The sequence below is a fragment of the Chlorocebus sabaeus genome, chromosome X, assembly GCF_047675955.1.
Source record: "Chlorocebus sabaeus isolate Y175 chromosome X, mChlSab1.0.hap1, whole genome shotgun sequence".
Taxonomy (NCBI): Eukaryota; Metazoa; Chordata; class Mammalia; order Primates; family Cercopithecidae; genus Chlorocebus; species Chlorocebus sabaeus.
The window spans coordinates 82,714,491-82,729,507 of NC_132933.1; the positions used below are offsets into that span (position 1 = coordinate 82,714,491).

Here is a 15,017-nt window from a genome sequence, read left to right on the forward strand (position 1 = left end):
GTGAGACCCACCTCTAAAAAAAATAAAAAAATACATCATTATGAACTTATAGATTTAAACGTATCTTATGAGTTTCAACCAGTTGCAACTATTATTATTATTGAGACAAAGGAGTCTTGCTCTGTCACCCAGGCTAGAGTGCAGTGGTGTGATCTTGGCTCACAGCAACCTCTGCCTCCTGGGCTCAAGCGATTCTCCTGTCTCATCCTCCTGAGTAGCTGGGATTACAGGTGCCTGCCACCACACCCGGCTACTTTTTGCATTTTTAGTAGAGACGGGGTTTCACCATGTTGGCCAGGCTGGTCTTGAACTTCTGACCTCAAGTGATCCACCCACCTCAGCCTCCCAAAGTGCTGGAATTATGGGCGTGAGCCACTGCGCCCGGCCCACAATTATTGTTTTAAAAAACTATTTAAATCAACTTCTTCATTTTAGAAGTTTTCGATTTACAGAAAAATTGAGAAAATAATACTGAGTTCCCACATAACCACACCCAGTTTCTTATTATTAACCTCTTACATTAATACAGTTTCTGTCATACAACTAATGAACCAATACTAATAAATTATTAACAACTAAAGTGCATACATTACTCAAATGTCCTTAGGTTTTACCTAATGTCCCTTTTCCGTTCCAGGATCCTATCCAGGACACCACAGTACATTTTGTTGTCTGTCTCTTTAGTCTCCTCTAGGCTGTAACTCTTTCTCAGACTTTCCTTCATTCTGATGACCTGGACAGTTTTGAAGAGTACTTGTCAGGTAATTTGTACAATGTCCCTCAGTTTGGGTTGCCTATTTTTTACAGAATTAGACTAGGGTTATGGGTTTTGGAGGACAATACTACATATGCTATCAACCTGACTTCACACTGATAATAACTTCGATCACCTGACCAAAGTGGTATTTGTAGGTTTCCAACTAAAGTTACTTCTCCTCCCTCCTTCCACATTGCAGTCCCTGGAAGCAAGTCACTAAGCACAGCCCACACTTTTGGGGTACACAGTCATGCTACACACCTCCCTGAAGCAGGAGTATCTACATAAAATTATTTGAAATTTTTCTCTAGGGCAGATTTATCTCTTCTCCCTCATTTATTTACTTATTCAATCACTTATTTCTATCACAATGGACTCGTGTGTATTAATTTTATTCCTTGTGTGATAATCCAATACTGTTAAATTTACTTTCCTGCCCAAGTTCTCCCAGTTTTGGGCTGTGAGGGTTCAGCTGGCTCTTGTGTTCCTTTAACACCCCAACAGTTTTTTGAGCTCTTGTTTTCTAGTACAGAGAGCCCTGAGGTGATTTTTCAACTTTATGATGGTGTGAAAGTGATATGCTTACAGTAAAAGCCATACTTCATAGTTTGAGATATTCAATATTGTAGTATAAAATAGGCTTTGTGTTAGATGATTTTGCCCAACTGTGGGCTAATGCAAATGTTCTGAGCAGGTCGAAGGTAGGCTAGGCTAAGCTACGATGTTGGGTAGGTTAGGTGTAGCAAACGCATTATCAACTTAACCATATTTTCAACTTACAATGGCTTTACCAGGATATAACCCCATTATATGTTGACTATCATCTGACTACGAGATGCTCCAGGTTCATCTTGTATATTCTCTGCCTCAGCCCTAGAATCAGCTATTTCTCCAAGGAGCCCAGGTTCATTTATTAGAGGATGGTATTAGAAACCAAGATTTGGGTGTTGGATGGACTTGTTGCTACTGTCAATTATCCTCTGTGAAACCAAATTGGCCAGTGGAAACATCTTCAAATTGGCTTCTGATATGACCCCAGTAGCCTTTGAAAGCTCCTTCCCTATCTTTTATGACAAGATGTTCCAAGCTTATTTTGTACATTTCCTGACCCAGAATTGTAGTCAGTTATTTCTCTAAGATATCCTGATTTCTTAAAAGAAAGAATATTGGGAAGAGTATTTCTGTATCACGACTGGAGTTACTAGGTATCCTCGTTGCTACTGGGCTGGTCCTTGTTTCTAAGCCTTTTCAGTGGATAGAGCAAAAGTAGGGTGTGTGTGTGTGTGTGAGATTACTTTTAAATAAAATTTCTCATGCGTTCATATGGAGTACTACAAAGTTTAAAAAAAAATCTAAATTCTTTGGAATTACATCTGTATTCTTTCACATTAAAAATCCTAGTTCTCAAAGACAGGACGATAGAATTATAATATCTAATAATTGCTCATTTATATTATCTCACATTATACATAGTCTTGCAATAATAACACTAACTTTGACACCCCACCAATATAATTACTGAGAACTATTAAAATTTTGCATGATTTCCCCATTTCTCCATTTTTAAAAATAGTTATCTACATTATCTGGGCACACAGGCATTACATACTCCATCTCCCTTTTAATCCTCATTTCATCTTAATTCTACAAGTAACTGTACATTTAACGTTCACTACCTGTCCTTATGTCAATGTTTCTCAACACTTTGGCTGTCTGAAGCTCATTCTCTAGCAAATTCATGGGATGGTGGAACAGTATTTCTTGAATTCCTGCATGTTGATAAATATCTGTACTCTATACTTGAAAGTCAGTTTTACCAGGTATAATGTTCCTTGGTTCACATTTTTTCCCTTTGAGTATCTTAAATATCTGTTATTCCATTTTCTTCTTTCTTCTGGCGTAAAGTATAGATCTCAAAAAATCTGAGGGTAACCTAAGTTTCTTTCCTTTATAAATCACCTACTATTTTTACTGAGATGTCTGTGGCTTTTCTTTAAAATTCAGAAATTTTATTAGACTATGTCTTGTTGGTCATTCTGGGTTATTTCTCAGGTACACGGTGTGATTTTTCTTATCAAGTGACCGTGGTGCTCAAGCCCTCCAGGACCAGCAGCTTAGGCCCCGCGGAGAAGCTGGGCCTGGTTTGGGGGAGCAGTTGTGCCTCTTTGGTGCCTGATCCAACTCAGTGCCTCAGCCCCAGGGAACTGGAGCTTTGGCCCAGGGGAGCAGCTGGGACCCTGGTGCTTTAGCCTGCATAGCACCGGGTCCCTGGACCCCCCAGGGAAACACAGCCTTGGCTAATCTGTATACAATGCTCTCTGGGCCACACAGCCATAGCACCCCCACCTCCCTGGATCTGGACCAGCCCTCTGGGGTCTGAGTCACTGAAGTGTCCCACCTCCTGGGGGAGCAAAGCCAACACTGCACTGCATCCCATCCACTGGAGCCCAAGCCACAGCTATGCCCCACCATTCCTGGGGCTGTGCTGCCACTGCACCCGGCCTCATAGAGCTTCCAGGGTCCAGAGTCACCACTACACAGTATCTTCTTTCCTGGTGCCTGAATTGCCACTGTGCCCTGCTCCCTGGGGTCTGAGTGTCTGGAACACCCCTCGCTCCCCAGAGCCATGCCAGTACTATGCCCTGACCCCCAGGATAGGAATCACAGCTACATCCCTGCCCCTGGGCCCAAGCTACTGGGAAGTGCCTCAGAGTCATAGTCCTCGGCTTGGTGGGAGAGCGGCATCCACCTGTGCGTGAGACTGAACATGCACCCATGTCATGGGTGCTGCAGCAGTTCAAGAAGATACTGGACCCAGGACCAAGTTCCACAGCCACCCTGAGCACCTGTGCCTTGGAATCTAGCACTGCTGTGGCTGCCTGTGGGTTGCGCCACACCCACAGAGATCCCCCCACCTCAACTTTTTTAATCCCAAGAAACTTTCCTTAATATTAACTTTTAGCATGTATTCTTTTTCCTTGCTTTGGCTTTCTTCTTCAGATAATCCTATTATCTATATGCCAGGTCTCCTTTACTATCTTTAGTATATGTCACTTTTCCTCAAACCCTGTTTATCTTTTTTCATTTTAAAATTTTCCTTCCTTTTACCATAGTAAGGCATTTTCTGTTGCATTCACTCATTCTTGTTTCCTTCTACTTTAGCCTATATTTCTGAAATGATTCATGTTCCCCAAGTTGTCATATTTCTGAGTGTTTCTAATCCTGCTTTATATTGTCCTTCCATGTCCTATGTTATTTTCCGAATATCTTCCAACTCTTTTTTGAATACCATGTTTCAGATTTGTTCTGTTTTTTTTTTTTTTTGAGCGTGTCTTTCTGTAGTGTTTTCAATTCTTTTCTAATTTTGTGTAGGGTTTCACTTTGATAATTTTCTGTTCCCTTTTTCTCAGCTTTGTGCTATATTTCAGAATCCATAAAATCTACCCACTTAAAAGTATACAGTTCAGTTGGTTTGTTGTTGTTGTTGTTGTTTTTCTTTGAGACAAAGTCTTGCTCTGTTGCCAGGCTGGAGTGCAGTGGCGCAATCTCGACTCACAGCAACCTCCGCCTCCCGGGTTCAGGCCGATTCTCCTGCCTCAGCCTCCTGAGTAGCTGGGACTACAGGCACGCACCACCGTGACCGGCCAATTTTTTTCTTCTTCTTCTTTTTTTTTTTTTTTTGTATTTTTAGTAGAGACAGGGTTTCACCATCTTGGCCAGGCTGGTCTCAAACTCCTGACCTTGTGATCCGTCTCCCAAAGTGCTGGGATTACAGGTATGAGCCAACCCACCCAGCCCAGTTCAGTGTTTTATATTTAGAGTTGTGCAACCATCACCACAGTCTGTTGTTCATTTTTACGTGAAATGTTTTCCTAAACTTGCAGAAAGAAGCACGGTTCAGAGTAGCTTTTCTAACTTCATAGAGGCTCCCTTTCTGCTGTTTTTATGTGCATTAAAGAAATATGATTACTTGCTTGATTGGAGTTCCTGGTTCTGGTCCTCTCTCCTAATTTCATCTGGACCTTTTCTTTCTTTTTCTATTCCTGTCCTGCTTAATTTCAATTCTACTCTCAGCAATTTCTCCTCAGTGTGAGTCCCTGTCCTGGAAGAGAGACCTGGTGGATCAACTTCAAGAGTTCATTAAGGACTAGACTACTCTATCCCTTTCAGACTTTCTGACTATTGGTCCCTCATACTCATCCCTCCCAGTTTCAACTGCAGTTCTTAAATGGGACTGCCATTCTTTCTAGGGAATATGCTGCTTTGGAATTCTGTTTGTCAAGTTTTTCAGATGGCCTGCCAACTCCGGTTTTCTCCTGCACAGATGCCAATAACTGCTGGATCTTGTGGCTACGGGTAATTTGCCCTTACCTGTTTTTATTGTGAGGTTCATGGGGATACACTGCCACCTATTTTCATTATAAATATTGTCCATGGGTATTTTTTCATATTCACTGAAGTATAACATACATGTAGAAAAGTATACTAATATTTGTATAGCTCAGTGAACTCTCACATATTGAACACATCCATGTAATCAGTACCCAGATCAAGATACAAAATATTTCTAACTCCTCAGAAGACCCTGTAGGTCCAGTTCCATTCATGATCCCCAACTAAGGGTGAACACTTACTAACTTTCAACCAGCACACACAAGTATTAAGTGTTTATTGAAGTTTGTATGAATGGAATCATACAGTGTATACTCTTTTGCATCCGGCTTTTTTCACTCATAATTAGGTTTATAAGATTCAGCTATATTTGTCACAGCTAACAAACTATAGTTTAACCTTACTGCTACATAGTTTTCCATTGTGTGAATATACCAAAATTTATTTCTTCATTCTATTATTTATGGGCATTTGAGTGGTGTATTCAGTGTGGACTATTACAAATAATGCTGCTATGTTCAATCTTGCACAGGTCTTTTGTGGACATATGGTCTCACTCCTCTTAGGTATATACTGAGGAGTGAGACTGCCAGGTCATGGGAGTATACACATGTCCAATTTTTGTGCATTACTACCATGACCACGACCACCTCTAGTTTCCCTGCCTTTATTTCCTTTCATCTATTTACTTTGGGCTTGCTTTGTTCCCTAGGCCCACCCCCCGCCCTTGTTAAGGTAAAACCTTAGGTAATTGATTTTATCTTCCTTTTTTCTAACAAGTGTTGAAAGTTACACATATTTCCATCTCAGCATTGCTCGAGTTGTATCCCATAAATTCTGATGCTGTACTTTCACTGTAATTCTGTTCAAAGTATTCTCTTTATTTTTAAATGGGCAAACATAAATTTACGGTGTACAGCATGTTTTGAAGTATATATTATGGGATAGTTAAATCTAGCTAATTAAAAGATGCAGCATCTCACACATTGTTATTTTTGCAGTAAGAACACTTAACATCTACTCTGTATTTTATTTTTATTTTATTTTTTTTGAGATAGAGTTTTGCTCTGTTGCCCAGGCTGGAGTGCAATGGCATGATCTTGACTCACTGCAACCTCTGCCTCCTAGACTCAACCCATTCTCCTGCCTCAGCCTCCCGAATAGCTGGGATTACAGCCGCCACCACGCTCGGCTAATTTCTGTATTTTTAGTAGAGACAAGGTTTTACCATCTTGGCCAGGTTAGTCTTGAACTCCCAATCTCAGGTGATCCACCTGCCTCGGGTTCCCAAAGTGCTAGGATTACAGGTGTGAGCCACCACACCCAGCCATTAACGATAGTCACCATGCTGTATAACAGATCTCTTGAACTTATTCCCAGTTAGAAGTATTTTCTAATTTTCTTTCTAATTTCCTCTTGGACCTATAGGTTATTTAGAAGTGTATTGTTTAATTTTCAAATATTTGAGAATTTTCTAGGTATGTTATTGATTTCTAATTTAATTCCATTGTGGTCTGAGGATATATTCAGTGTGATTTCAATTTTTAAAAATTTATTGAGACTTATTTCATAGACTGGTATATGATCCACCTTGGTGAATGTTCCATGGGTATCTGAAAAGAAGGTGAAGGCATACCTTGTTTTATTGTGCCTCACTCTACTGTGCTTTGCAGAGACCTTTTTTTTTATTTTTATTTTTTTTTTACAAATTGAAGGTTTGTGGCAACCCTGCAGCGAGCAAGTCTATTGGTGCCCTTTTGCTAAGAGCATTTGCTCACTTCGTGTCACTGTGTCACATTTTGGTAATTCTCAGTTTCTCAAACTTTTTCTTTATTTGTTATGGTGATCTGTGGTCTTTGGTATTACCAGTGTAATTGTTTTGGGGCACCACAAACCATGCCCACAGAAGACGGAGAACTTAATGGGTAAATGTGTAGGTACTGACTGCTCCACTGACTGGCTGTCCCAACCCTGCCCCAGGCCTTTCTGTTCCTGGAGACGCAATATTGAAATTGGGCCAATGAATAACCCTACCGTGGCCTGTAAGTATTCAAGTAAATACTTTGAAAATTATTAGGCACAAACGCATTTATGACTGCTGTGTCTCCCTGATAAATTGCCACTTTACCAGTAGAAATGCCCTTTCAAAATATCTGATAATACATTTTCGTCTTGAAATCTACTTTATCTGATATTACTATAGCTACTGCAGCTTTCTTATGCTTACTGTTAGCATGGTATAGGTTGAGTATCCCTTATCTGAAATGCATGGGACCAGAAGTATTTCAGATTTGTTTTTTATTTTAGAATATCTGCATCATATACTTACTGGCTGAGCACCCCAAATCTGAAAATCTAAAATGCTCCAGCGAGCATTTCCTTTAAGCATCATTAGCTTTAAGAACTTTCGGATTTTGGAGCATTTCAGGTTTTTCATTTTCAGATTTAGGATGCTCAACCTATATATCTTTTTTTTTTTTTTTGAGATAGAGTCTCACTCTGTCACCCAAGCTGGAGTGCAGTGGTGTGATCAAGGCTCACTGCAATCGCAGCCTCCCGGGTTCAAGTGATTCTCCTGCCTCAGCCTCCTGAGTAGCTGGGATTATAGGCGCGTACCACCACACCCGCCTAACTTTTGTATTTTTAGTAGAGACAGGGTTTCACCATGTTGGTCAGGCTGGTCTTGAACTTCTGACCTCGTGATCCAAATGCCTTGGCCTCCCAAAGTGCTGGGATTACAGGCATGAGCCACCTATATAACTTTTTTGTTCTTTTTATTTGTAACCAATCTGTGTCTTCATATTTAAAATGTATCTCTTATAGACAGCATGTAGCTAGACCTGATAATCGATCCCTGACTTCTAATTTGAAGGTTTATTCCATTTACATTTGAGGTGCTCTGGATTTGGCCATTCTATCAGGTGTATAGTGGTATCTCAGTGTGGTTTAATTTTCATTGCCCTAATGCCATGATGTAGAGCATCTTCTCACATGCTTATCTGTGATCTGTGTATTTTCTTTGGTGAGGTATTGGTTAAGGTTTTTGGCCCACTTCTTAATCAGGCTGCTCCCTTTTTTTTGAGACAGGGTCTTGCTCTGTCACCCAGGCTGGAGTGCAGTGGTGCGATGATAGCTCACTGCAGCCTCGACCTCACAGGCTCAAGTAATCCTCCCACCTCAGCCTCCTAAGTGTCTGGGACTACAGGCACAAACCATCATGCTTGGCTAAGTTTTTAAAACTTTTTTTTTTTTTTTTTTTTTTTTTTTTTTTGTGGAGAGGGGGTCTTACCATGTTGCTCAAGCTGATCTTGAACTCCTGGGCTCAAGGGATCCTCCCACTTTGGCCACCTAAAGTATTGGGATTACAGGTGTGAGCCACCACACCTGGCCTAAAACTGCTCCTTTTCTTATTGTTGGGTTTTAAGAGTTCTTTGTATATTTTGGGTAAAATATACAAAGTCCTTCATCAGATATGTCTTTTGCAAGTATCTTCTCCCAGGTTGTGGCTTGTTTTCTCATTCTCTTGATAAATTATTTTTTAAGTGGTTGCTCTAGGAAATACAATGTTCATCTTTAACTTTCCAGCCTACTTAGAGTTAAAATTATGTGATGGGGGCCTCAAGGATGGTGTCCAACAATCCCAGCCTCTTGGTATTCATGCTCTTATGGAGTCCCCTCTCATACTGTTTGTCAGGGTTGGTCTATATGACCGATAGAATAGGGCAGAAGTCATAGTCCAACATTAGATTACAAAAGATGTTGAGCCTTTTGATTTGGGTCATTCTCAGATCATTCATTTTGGGGAATGAAAGCTGTTATGTTGTGAGCAATGCTATGTGAGCCTCCTGTCCTCAGCTACATTGATGAGCTTGGCAGCAAATTCTCTAGTCCCATCCAAGCTTCCAGAAGACTGCAGCCCCAGCTGACAGCTTGACTGCAACCTCATGAATGTTTCTGAGCTAGGACCACCCAGTTGCTTCTGAATTCCTCACCCTCAGAAACTATGTGATACAATAAATGCTGATTATTTTAAGCTGCTAAGTTTTAGAGTAATTTGTGTACATGTATCAGTTCACATAAAACAGAAGAATCTCACAAACAAAATACGTCCATTTACCCTGTCCTTTTTGCAATGGCTGTCATATATACTACACCTCATATATTATAAACCTCACAAGACAGTACTGTAATTTTTGCTTTGAGAAGTCACGTATAGTTTTTTAAAACTGGGTTGAGGGAGATAGTCCTTTGTATTTACCCACATAATTACCATTTCTGATGCTCTTCACTACTTGAATATTTACATTTCTATCTGAATAGATACCATTCTCCTCAGCCTGAGGAATTTTCTTCAGCATTTCTCTAATGTCAATTTTCTGGTGAAGAATTCTTATAGCTCTCATTTATCTGAAAATGTCTTAATTTCATCTTCATTTTGTGGATATTTTTCACTGGGTATAAAATTATACATTGACAAGTTCCTCCCCCCACCACTTTGAAGATGTTCCACCATCTCCGGCTCCCACAGTTTTTAATGGAAATTCAGCAATAATTTATATCCTTGTTCTCCTATTTGTAATGTGTACTTTATCTTTGGATGATTTCAAAATTTCCTCTTTCTCTCTGGTGTTCTGCAGTTTGACTATAATGTGCCTATGTGTGATTTTCTTTGTATTTAAACTGCTTGGGGTTTGCTGACATTTCTGAATCTTGGGAAATCTTTAGCCATCATTTCTTCAAGTTTTTCTGTTCCCTTCTTTCTCCTCTCGTACTGGCATTCCAACTGCACATACATGAGACCTTTGTACATAATTCCGCAGGCTACTGAGATACTGCTTACTTTTACCCATTCTTTTTTTTCGGATTGGATAATTTCTATTGATCTTCAAGTTAACTGACACGCTCTTCTGTCAGCAACAATCTGGTATTAAGCTCATCCAGTGACTTTACATTTTCAGATATTGTATTTTTCCATTCCAGAATTATGTGTATAGTTTCTATTTCTCTGCTGAGATTTCTTATCTCTTCATTAATTACAAACATCTTTTGCTCTCTGCCCTTGAGGATAAAAATAAGAGCTGTTTTAAAGTCCCTGTCTGCTAATTCCAACATCTGAGTTATCTTGGGGTTGGTATCCATTGATTGCCTTTCCTTTTGAGTTATGAGTCACATTTTCCTGTTTGTTTTTTTCATGTCTAATAGCTTAGAATTGAATTCTGGACGTGATAAATGATATATTGTACAGATTTTGAATTATGTTTCATTCCTCTAAAGAGTACTGATTTTTCATTATAGCAGGCAATTAACTTGTCTAAAACCAAAATGCCAAATTCTACCTCCCTTGCATTGGGCAACAGCTGAATTCTCCATTCAGTTATTTTAGCCTTAGTTGAGGTGCTTAGAGTCCATTCTGTGCATGCATAGTCAGCCAGAGATTTCAGTAGGGTCTATATACAGAAAAAGGGCATCTTCTTTGTGGTTCTCTCTTTTCTGGGATATCTTCCTTCATTTTTCAGTTGCTAGTCACTGTGACCTCAGTTCTCTCATTCCTCAAACAGTACTACTGCAAGTTCCTAACCAAGTTTGAGTTACCCCACATCATACTAACTGCAGTTTGCCCACAGGTGAAAAGCTAATCCTTTCAAATTACCACTCTTCTCTTTTTGGTGCTATAGTAGAAACAGAACTGAATCTGGGAATTTGAAGGTCTGATTTTAAATCCTAGTCAGGCCACTTTAAGTCAGTTCTCAGTGACTACTTCCTCATTTTATTTATTTGAGACAGGGTCTCACTCTGTCACCCAGGCTGGAGTGCAGTGGCATGATCTTGGCTCACTACAACCTCTGCCTCCTGGGCTCATGTGATCCTCCCACTTCAGCCACCCGAGTAGATGGGACTACAGATACATGCCACTACGCTCGGTTGGTTTTTGTATTTTTGGTAGAGATGGGGTTTCGCCATATTGCTCAGGCTGGTCTTGGACTCCTGAGCTCAAGCAATCCGCCTGCCTCAGCCTCCCAAAGTGTTGGGACTAAAGGTGTGAGCCACTGCGCCCAGCGCATCTTATTTATTTTTATTTTTTTTCTTTTTGTTTTCACCTATTTGTCCCAGAGCACTTTCTCATCTTAAAATGAGAAGAAGAATGTCTGCTTCATGAAGTTTTAAGAGGATCAAATGAAGCTGAGCGTGGTGACTGATGCCTATAATCCCAGTGCTTTGGGAGGCTGAGGCAGGAGGATTGCCTGAGCCCAGGAGTTTGAGACTAGCCTGGAAAGCACAGTGAGACCCTGTCTCTATTTTTCCTTTTTAAAAAAGGATCAAATGGGTTAATTATGAGATAAGGAAACTGAAGCTCAGAGGGACTAGGATATTCCATCTATTAAGTGACAGGAGGGCCAGACACGGTGGCTCATGCCTGTAATCCCAGCACTTTGGGAGGCCGAGGCAGGTAGATCACCTGAGGTTAGGAGATCGAGACCAGCCTGACAACATGGTGAAACCCCATCTCTACTAAAAATACAAAAAAGTAGCCAGGCATGGTGGCAGGTGCCTGTAATCCCAGCTACTCGGGAGGCTGAGGCAGGAGAATTGCTTGAACCCAGGAGGCGGCCGTTGCAGTGAGCCAAGATTGCGCCATTGCAGTCCAGCCTGGGGGACAAGAGTGAGACTTCATCTCAAAAAAATGTGACAGGAGTCAGACTGTTCATCCCAGGTCTGTCCATACTTTTTCTGTTATACCCTATTGCTTCCACCTTTTTGATGGCCACCCTCTCCATCTTGCCCTTCCAAAGACAATTCCAAGTACCCACTATGACCCAATTACCAAGTTGGGCATTAAAGGTACAGTAAGCCAAAGTCCCTGCCCTCAAGGAGTTCCAAGTGTCATTTCCTCCTTGTAAGTGCTGACTCTCCTTCAGCTTACACCTGTTTTGGTGACCTTCCAGTACCTTCAGGTAGTTGTTTTTAAAAATATTTTGTTCAGTTTGTAATTGTTATCCTGTATGAAGGGCTGGCCTGATACAACCTACTCTGCCATTACCAGATGTGGAACTGCTATCCATAGACTGAGTTTTCTACACAGCTTGCTCTGTTTTTATGTCATGACATTTGGAGAGATTTACAAACTATGCTACCACTGTCCCCATCCTCCCATAATCATTTGCTATCTAATAATAAACATAATACTGCCTAGAATCTTTCTATTACTCAGAATCTTTGTCCCCACTATTTCTGCTCCTAAAGGGCAACTATACTTGGTGAGAACTTAATTGCCAGGGAGTAAAAGACCAGTGGTACAACTATTTCCCTCCTACCCCGTCATACCTGGTGTTGCCTTGGCTATTCCCTGATCCGGTAATGCTCCATATTTCCGATGTTGCTCATACCAGTCACTCACCGTCATAGTTGCCAGACTTGGATAACCAGCTCCAAATACTCTGCAAAAATTACACTGCATTTAGAAAACGAAAAAAAAAAAACTACTACTACTAAAAAGTCTCTTTAACAACAAAGTCTGTGTCCATTTCAGCCTTGTTCCCTACCCAGTCAACTTCTGAGGAGTTCTGCAAACTCACGGGAGGATATGTAAAAAGAGGCATCCAGAAAGGGGCATTAAAGTCCAGAGCTTTCATGAGAAGATAAATAGCCCAGGATCACCTCCCATTAAGCAATCCCAGAGGCCAATACTCCACAAAGCAGTGAAGACACCGTGGAATGGGTATTCACAGTTGGTGACTCTGAAAGGTACAGAAAACAGGGAGACTCTCATGCCACCCTAGGGAAAAGTATCTCAAGAACTCAGAATTAAATCATAGGGAGGCAAATATGTCCTTTTGAGAATTGTAGCTGAAGGCAGGAAGAGTGCAAATAATGTTTAAAAAACAAAACAAAACAAAACAAAAACCTTTAAAGTATACAATTCCCCGTTCAATTATTTTCCTTTTTTCTGTTTTATTTGTTTGTTTACATGTGCGCCTTTTTTTTTTTTTTTTTCGATGGAGTCTCACTCTGTCGACCAGGCTGGAGTGTAGTGGGGTGATCTCAGCTCATTGCAGCCTCCACCTCCTGGGTTCATGCGATTCTCCTGCCTCAGCCTCCTGAGTAGCTGGGATTACAGGTGCCCACCAACATGCCTGGCTCATTTTTCTATTTTTAGTAGAGATGGGGCTTTGCCATGTTGGCCAGGCTGGTCTTGAACTCCTGACCTCAGGTGACCCGCCTGCCTCGGCCTCCCAAAGGGCTGGGATTACAGGCATAAGCCACCATGCCTGGCCCATGTGTGCCTATTTTTAAGCTTGAGTTTGTGAAGAAAGTGTCTGAGGAAGACAGACATGGTGAAAGTTTCGGGAGAGATAATATCCCTTTAATAAAAGAACAACTTCCGTAGGTGAGATCATGACTTTTCTTTTCTTTTTTTTTTTTTTGAGACAGAGTTTCACTCTTGTTGCCTAGACTGGAGGGCAGTGGCGTGATCTCGGCTCACTGCAACCTCTGCCTCCCAGGTTCAATCGACTCTCCTGCCTCGGCCTTCCTAGTAGCTGGGATTACAGGCATGTGCCACCACGCCCAGCTAATTTTGTATTTTTAGTAGAGACGGGGTTTCTCCATGTTGGTCAGGCTAGTTTCGAACTCCTGACCTCAGGTGATCCACCCACCTCGGCCTCCCAAAGTGCTAGGATTACAGGCGTGAGACACTGTGCCCGGCCGAGTTCATGACTTTTCAACATCACTCAGTCTGTGGGTCACTCATGAATTGCCACATTGAACCATAAAAGCAGAGGGCTGCAAAGCAAACCCCTTTCTAGTACTACCTACTTGGCTTGGGCCGTGTTCCGAGTGAGAATGAAGGGTTTCACTGGAGGCCTCTCTTGGCGAGATGAGTTAGAAGTTGATGCCTAAAAAGGAAATTAATTATGAGAGGTGAATTTGCCATTTTACCCAACCTACCATATGGGCTCTCAAGTCTTCGGGTGCTTGAAAAGCTCTGGATTCAAAATTCACTTTCTATTTATCAGTCTCTTAAGATACAGCAGCAGAACACTAATGGTGGAGGTTCCTTAGCTCTCCTGAGGGGGCCTGAGTACCTTACAAAAAAGACAGAAAGTTCTCCCAGGAATCATATCACTAGAAGTAAAAAAAATTACTTGGCTTTAAAATACCCTGTCCAAAGAAGAAGATTCCAAAGTCCTCTTCCATGTTCCATCTAAATCCCTTGAGGTGAACCTGAAGCCCCTTTCCTCAGCCTGGCCTTCAGTTAAAAAGTTGAATCACTACAACCCTTCTTCTAAAACCTCTTCCAATGTAATTATGCACTTAACTGTCAAGAACTTCTACGGCACTTTAGAAGTCAATGTTCCTAAATGAAAGGGACAAGGAATAGTTGGTAGTTTCCATATAGAGGTATATAGAAAAGTTTCAAGGAACCTTGGCTTTCTAGGGGCATACTGAAACAAAGGATGGTTAAAAAAAAGGTGCTCACTTAGTTCTAGCTCGATCACTTTCAGAACCAATTCCAATACCACATGAGAGGACATTAAAACAACACGACAATTACAACAAACAAACCAATGAACAAGAAAAAACAAAAAACCCACACACAAAGAAAGGGACAGGGCAGTACCCAGAAAAGTCCAGCCTTAAAATGCTTGTAAAGCACTCATCTAGACATGCTCAAGGGGCCTTATGACTTAGAATACTAATTGTTCATTCTTTGATCTCTTAACATGAAGAACTAGGTTTATGCTATCCTGAGGCAAGAGCTCCTGGGCTAATTAGTACAAATCAAATTAGGAAGAGGTTTCTCTGAGGACTTAAATAAATGCCTGTGACTTGCTGATAAATTCAACCCAATTCATGTTGTGTCCTGAAC

General features: G+C 41.1%; 1 protein-coding gene across 2 annotated transcripts in view; it reads right to left on the reverse strand.

The window, feature by feature from the left end:
• IGBP1 (immunoglobulin binding protein 1) overlaps nucleotides 1-15,017 on the reverse strand; it is a 32,461-nt gene that overhangs the window by 3,229 nt on the left and 14,215 nt on the right. For both annotated transcript variants that reach the window (XM_007991973.3, XM_037988894.2), the window contains 2 exons: nucleotides 13,964-14,043; nucleotides 12,473-12,585 (listed from right to left, as the gene is read on the reverse strand). In XM_007991973.3, coding sequence (XP_007990164.2) covers nucleotides 12,473-12,585; nucleotides 13,964-14,043 — 193 coding nt within the window. The remainder of the gene's footprint in view (nucleotides 1-12,472; nucleotides 12,586-13,963; nucleotides 14,044-15,017) is intronic.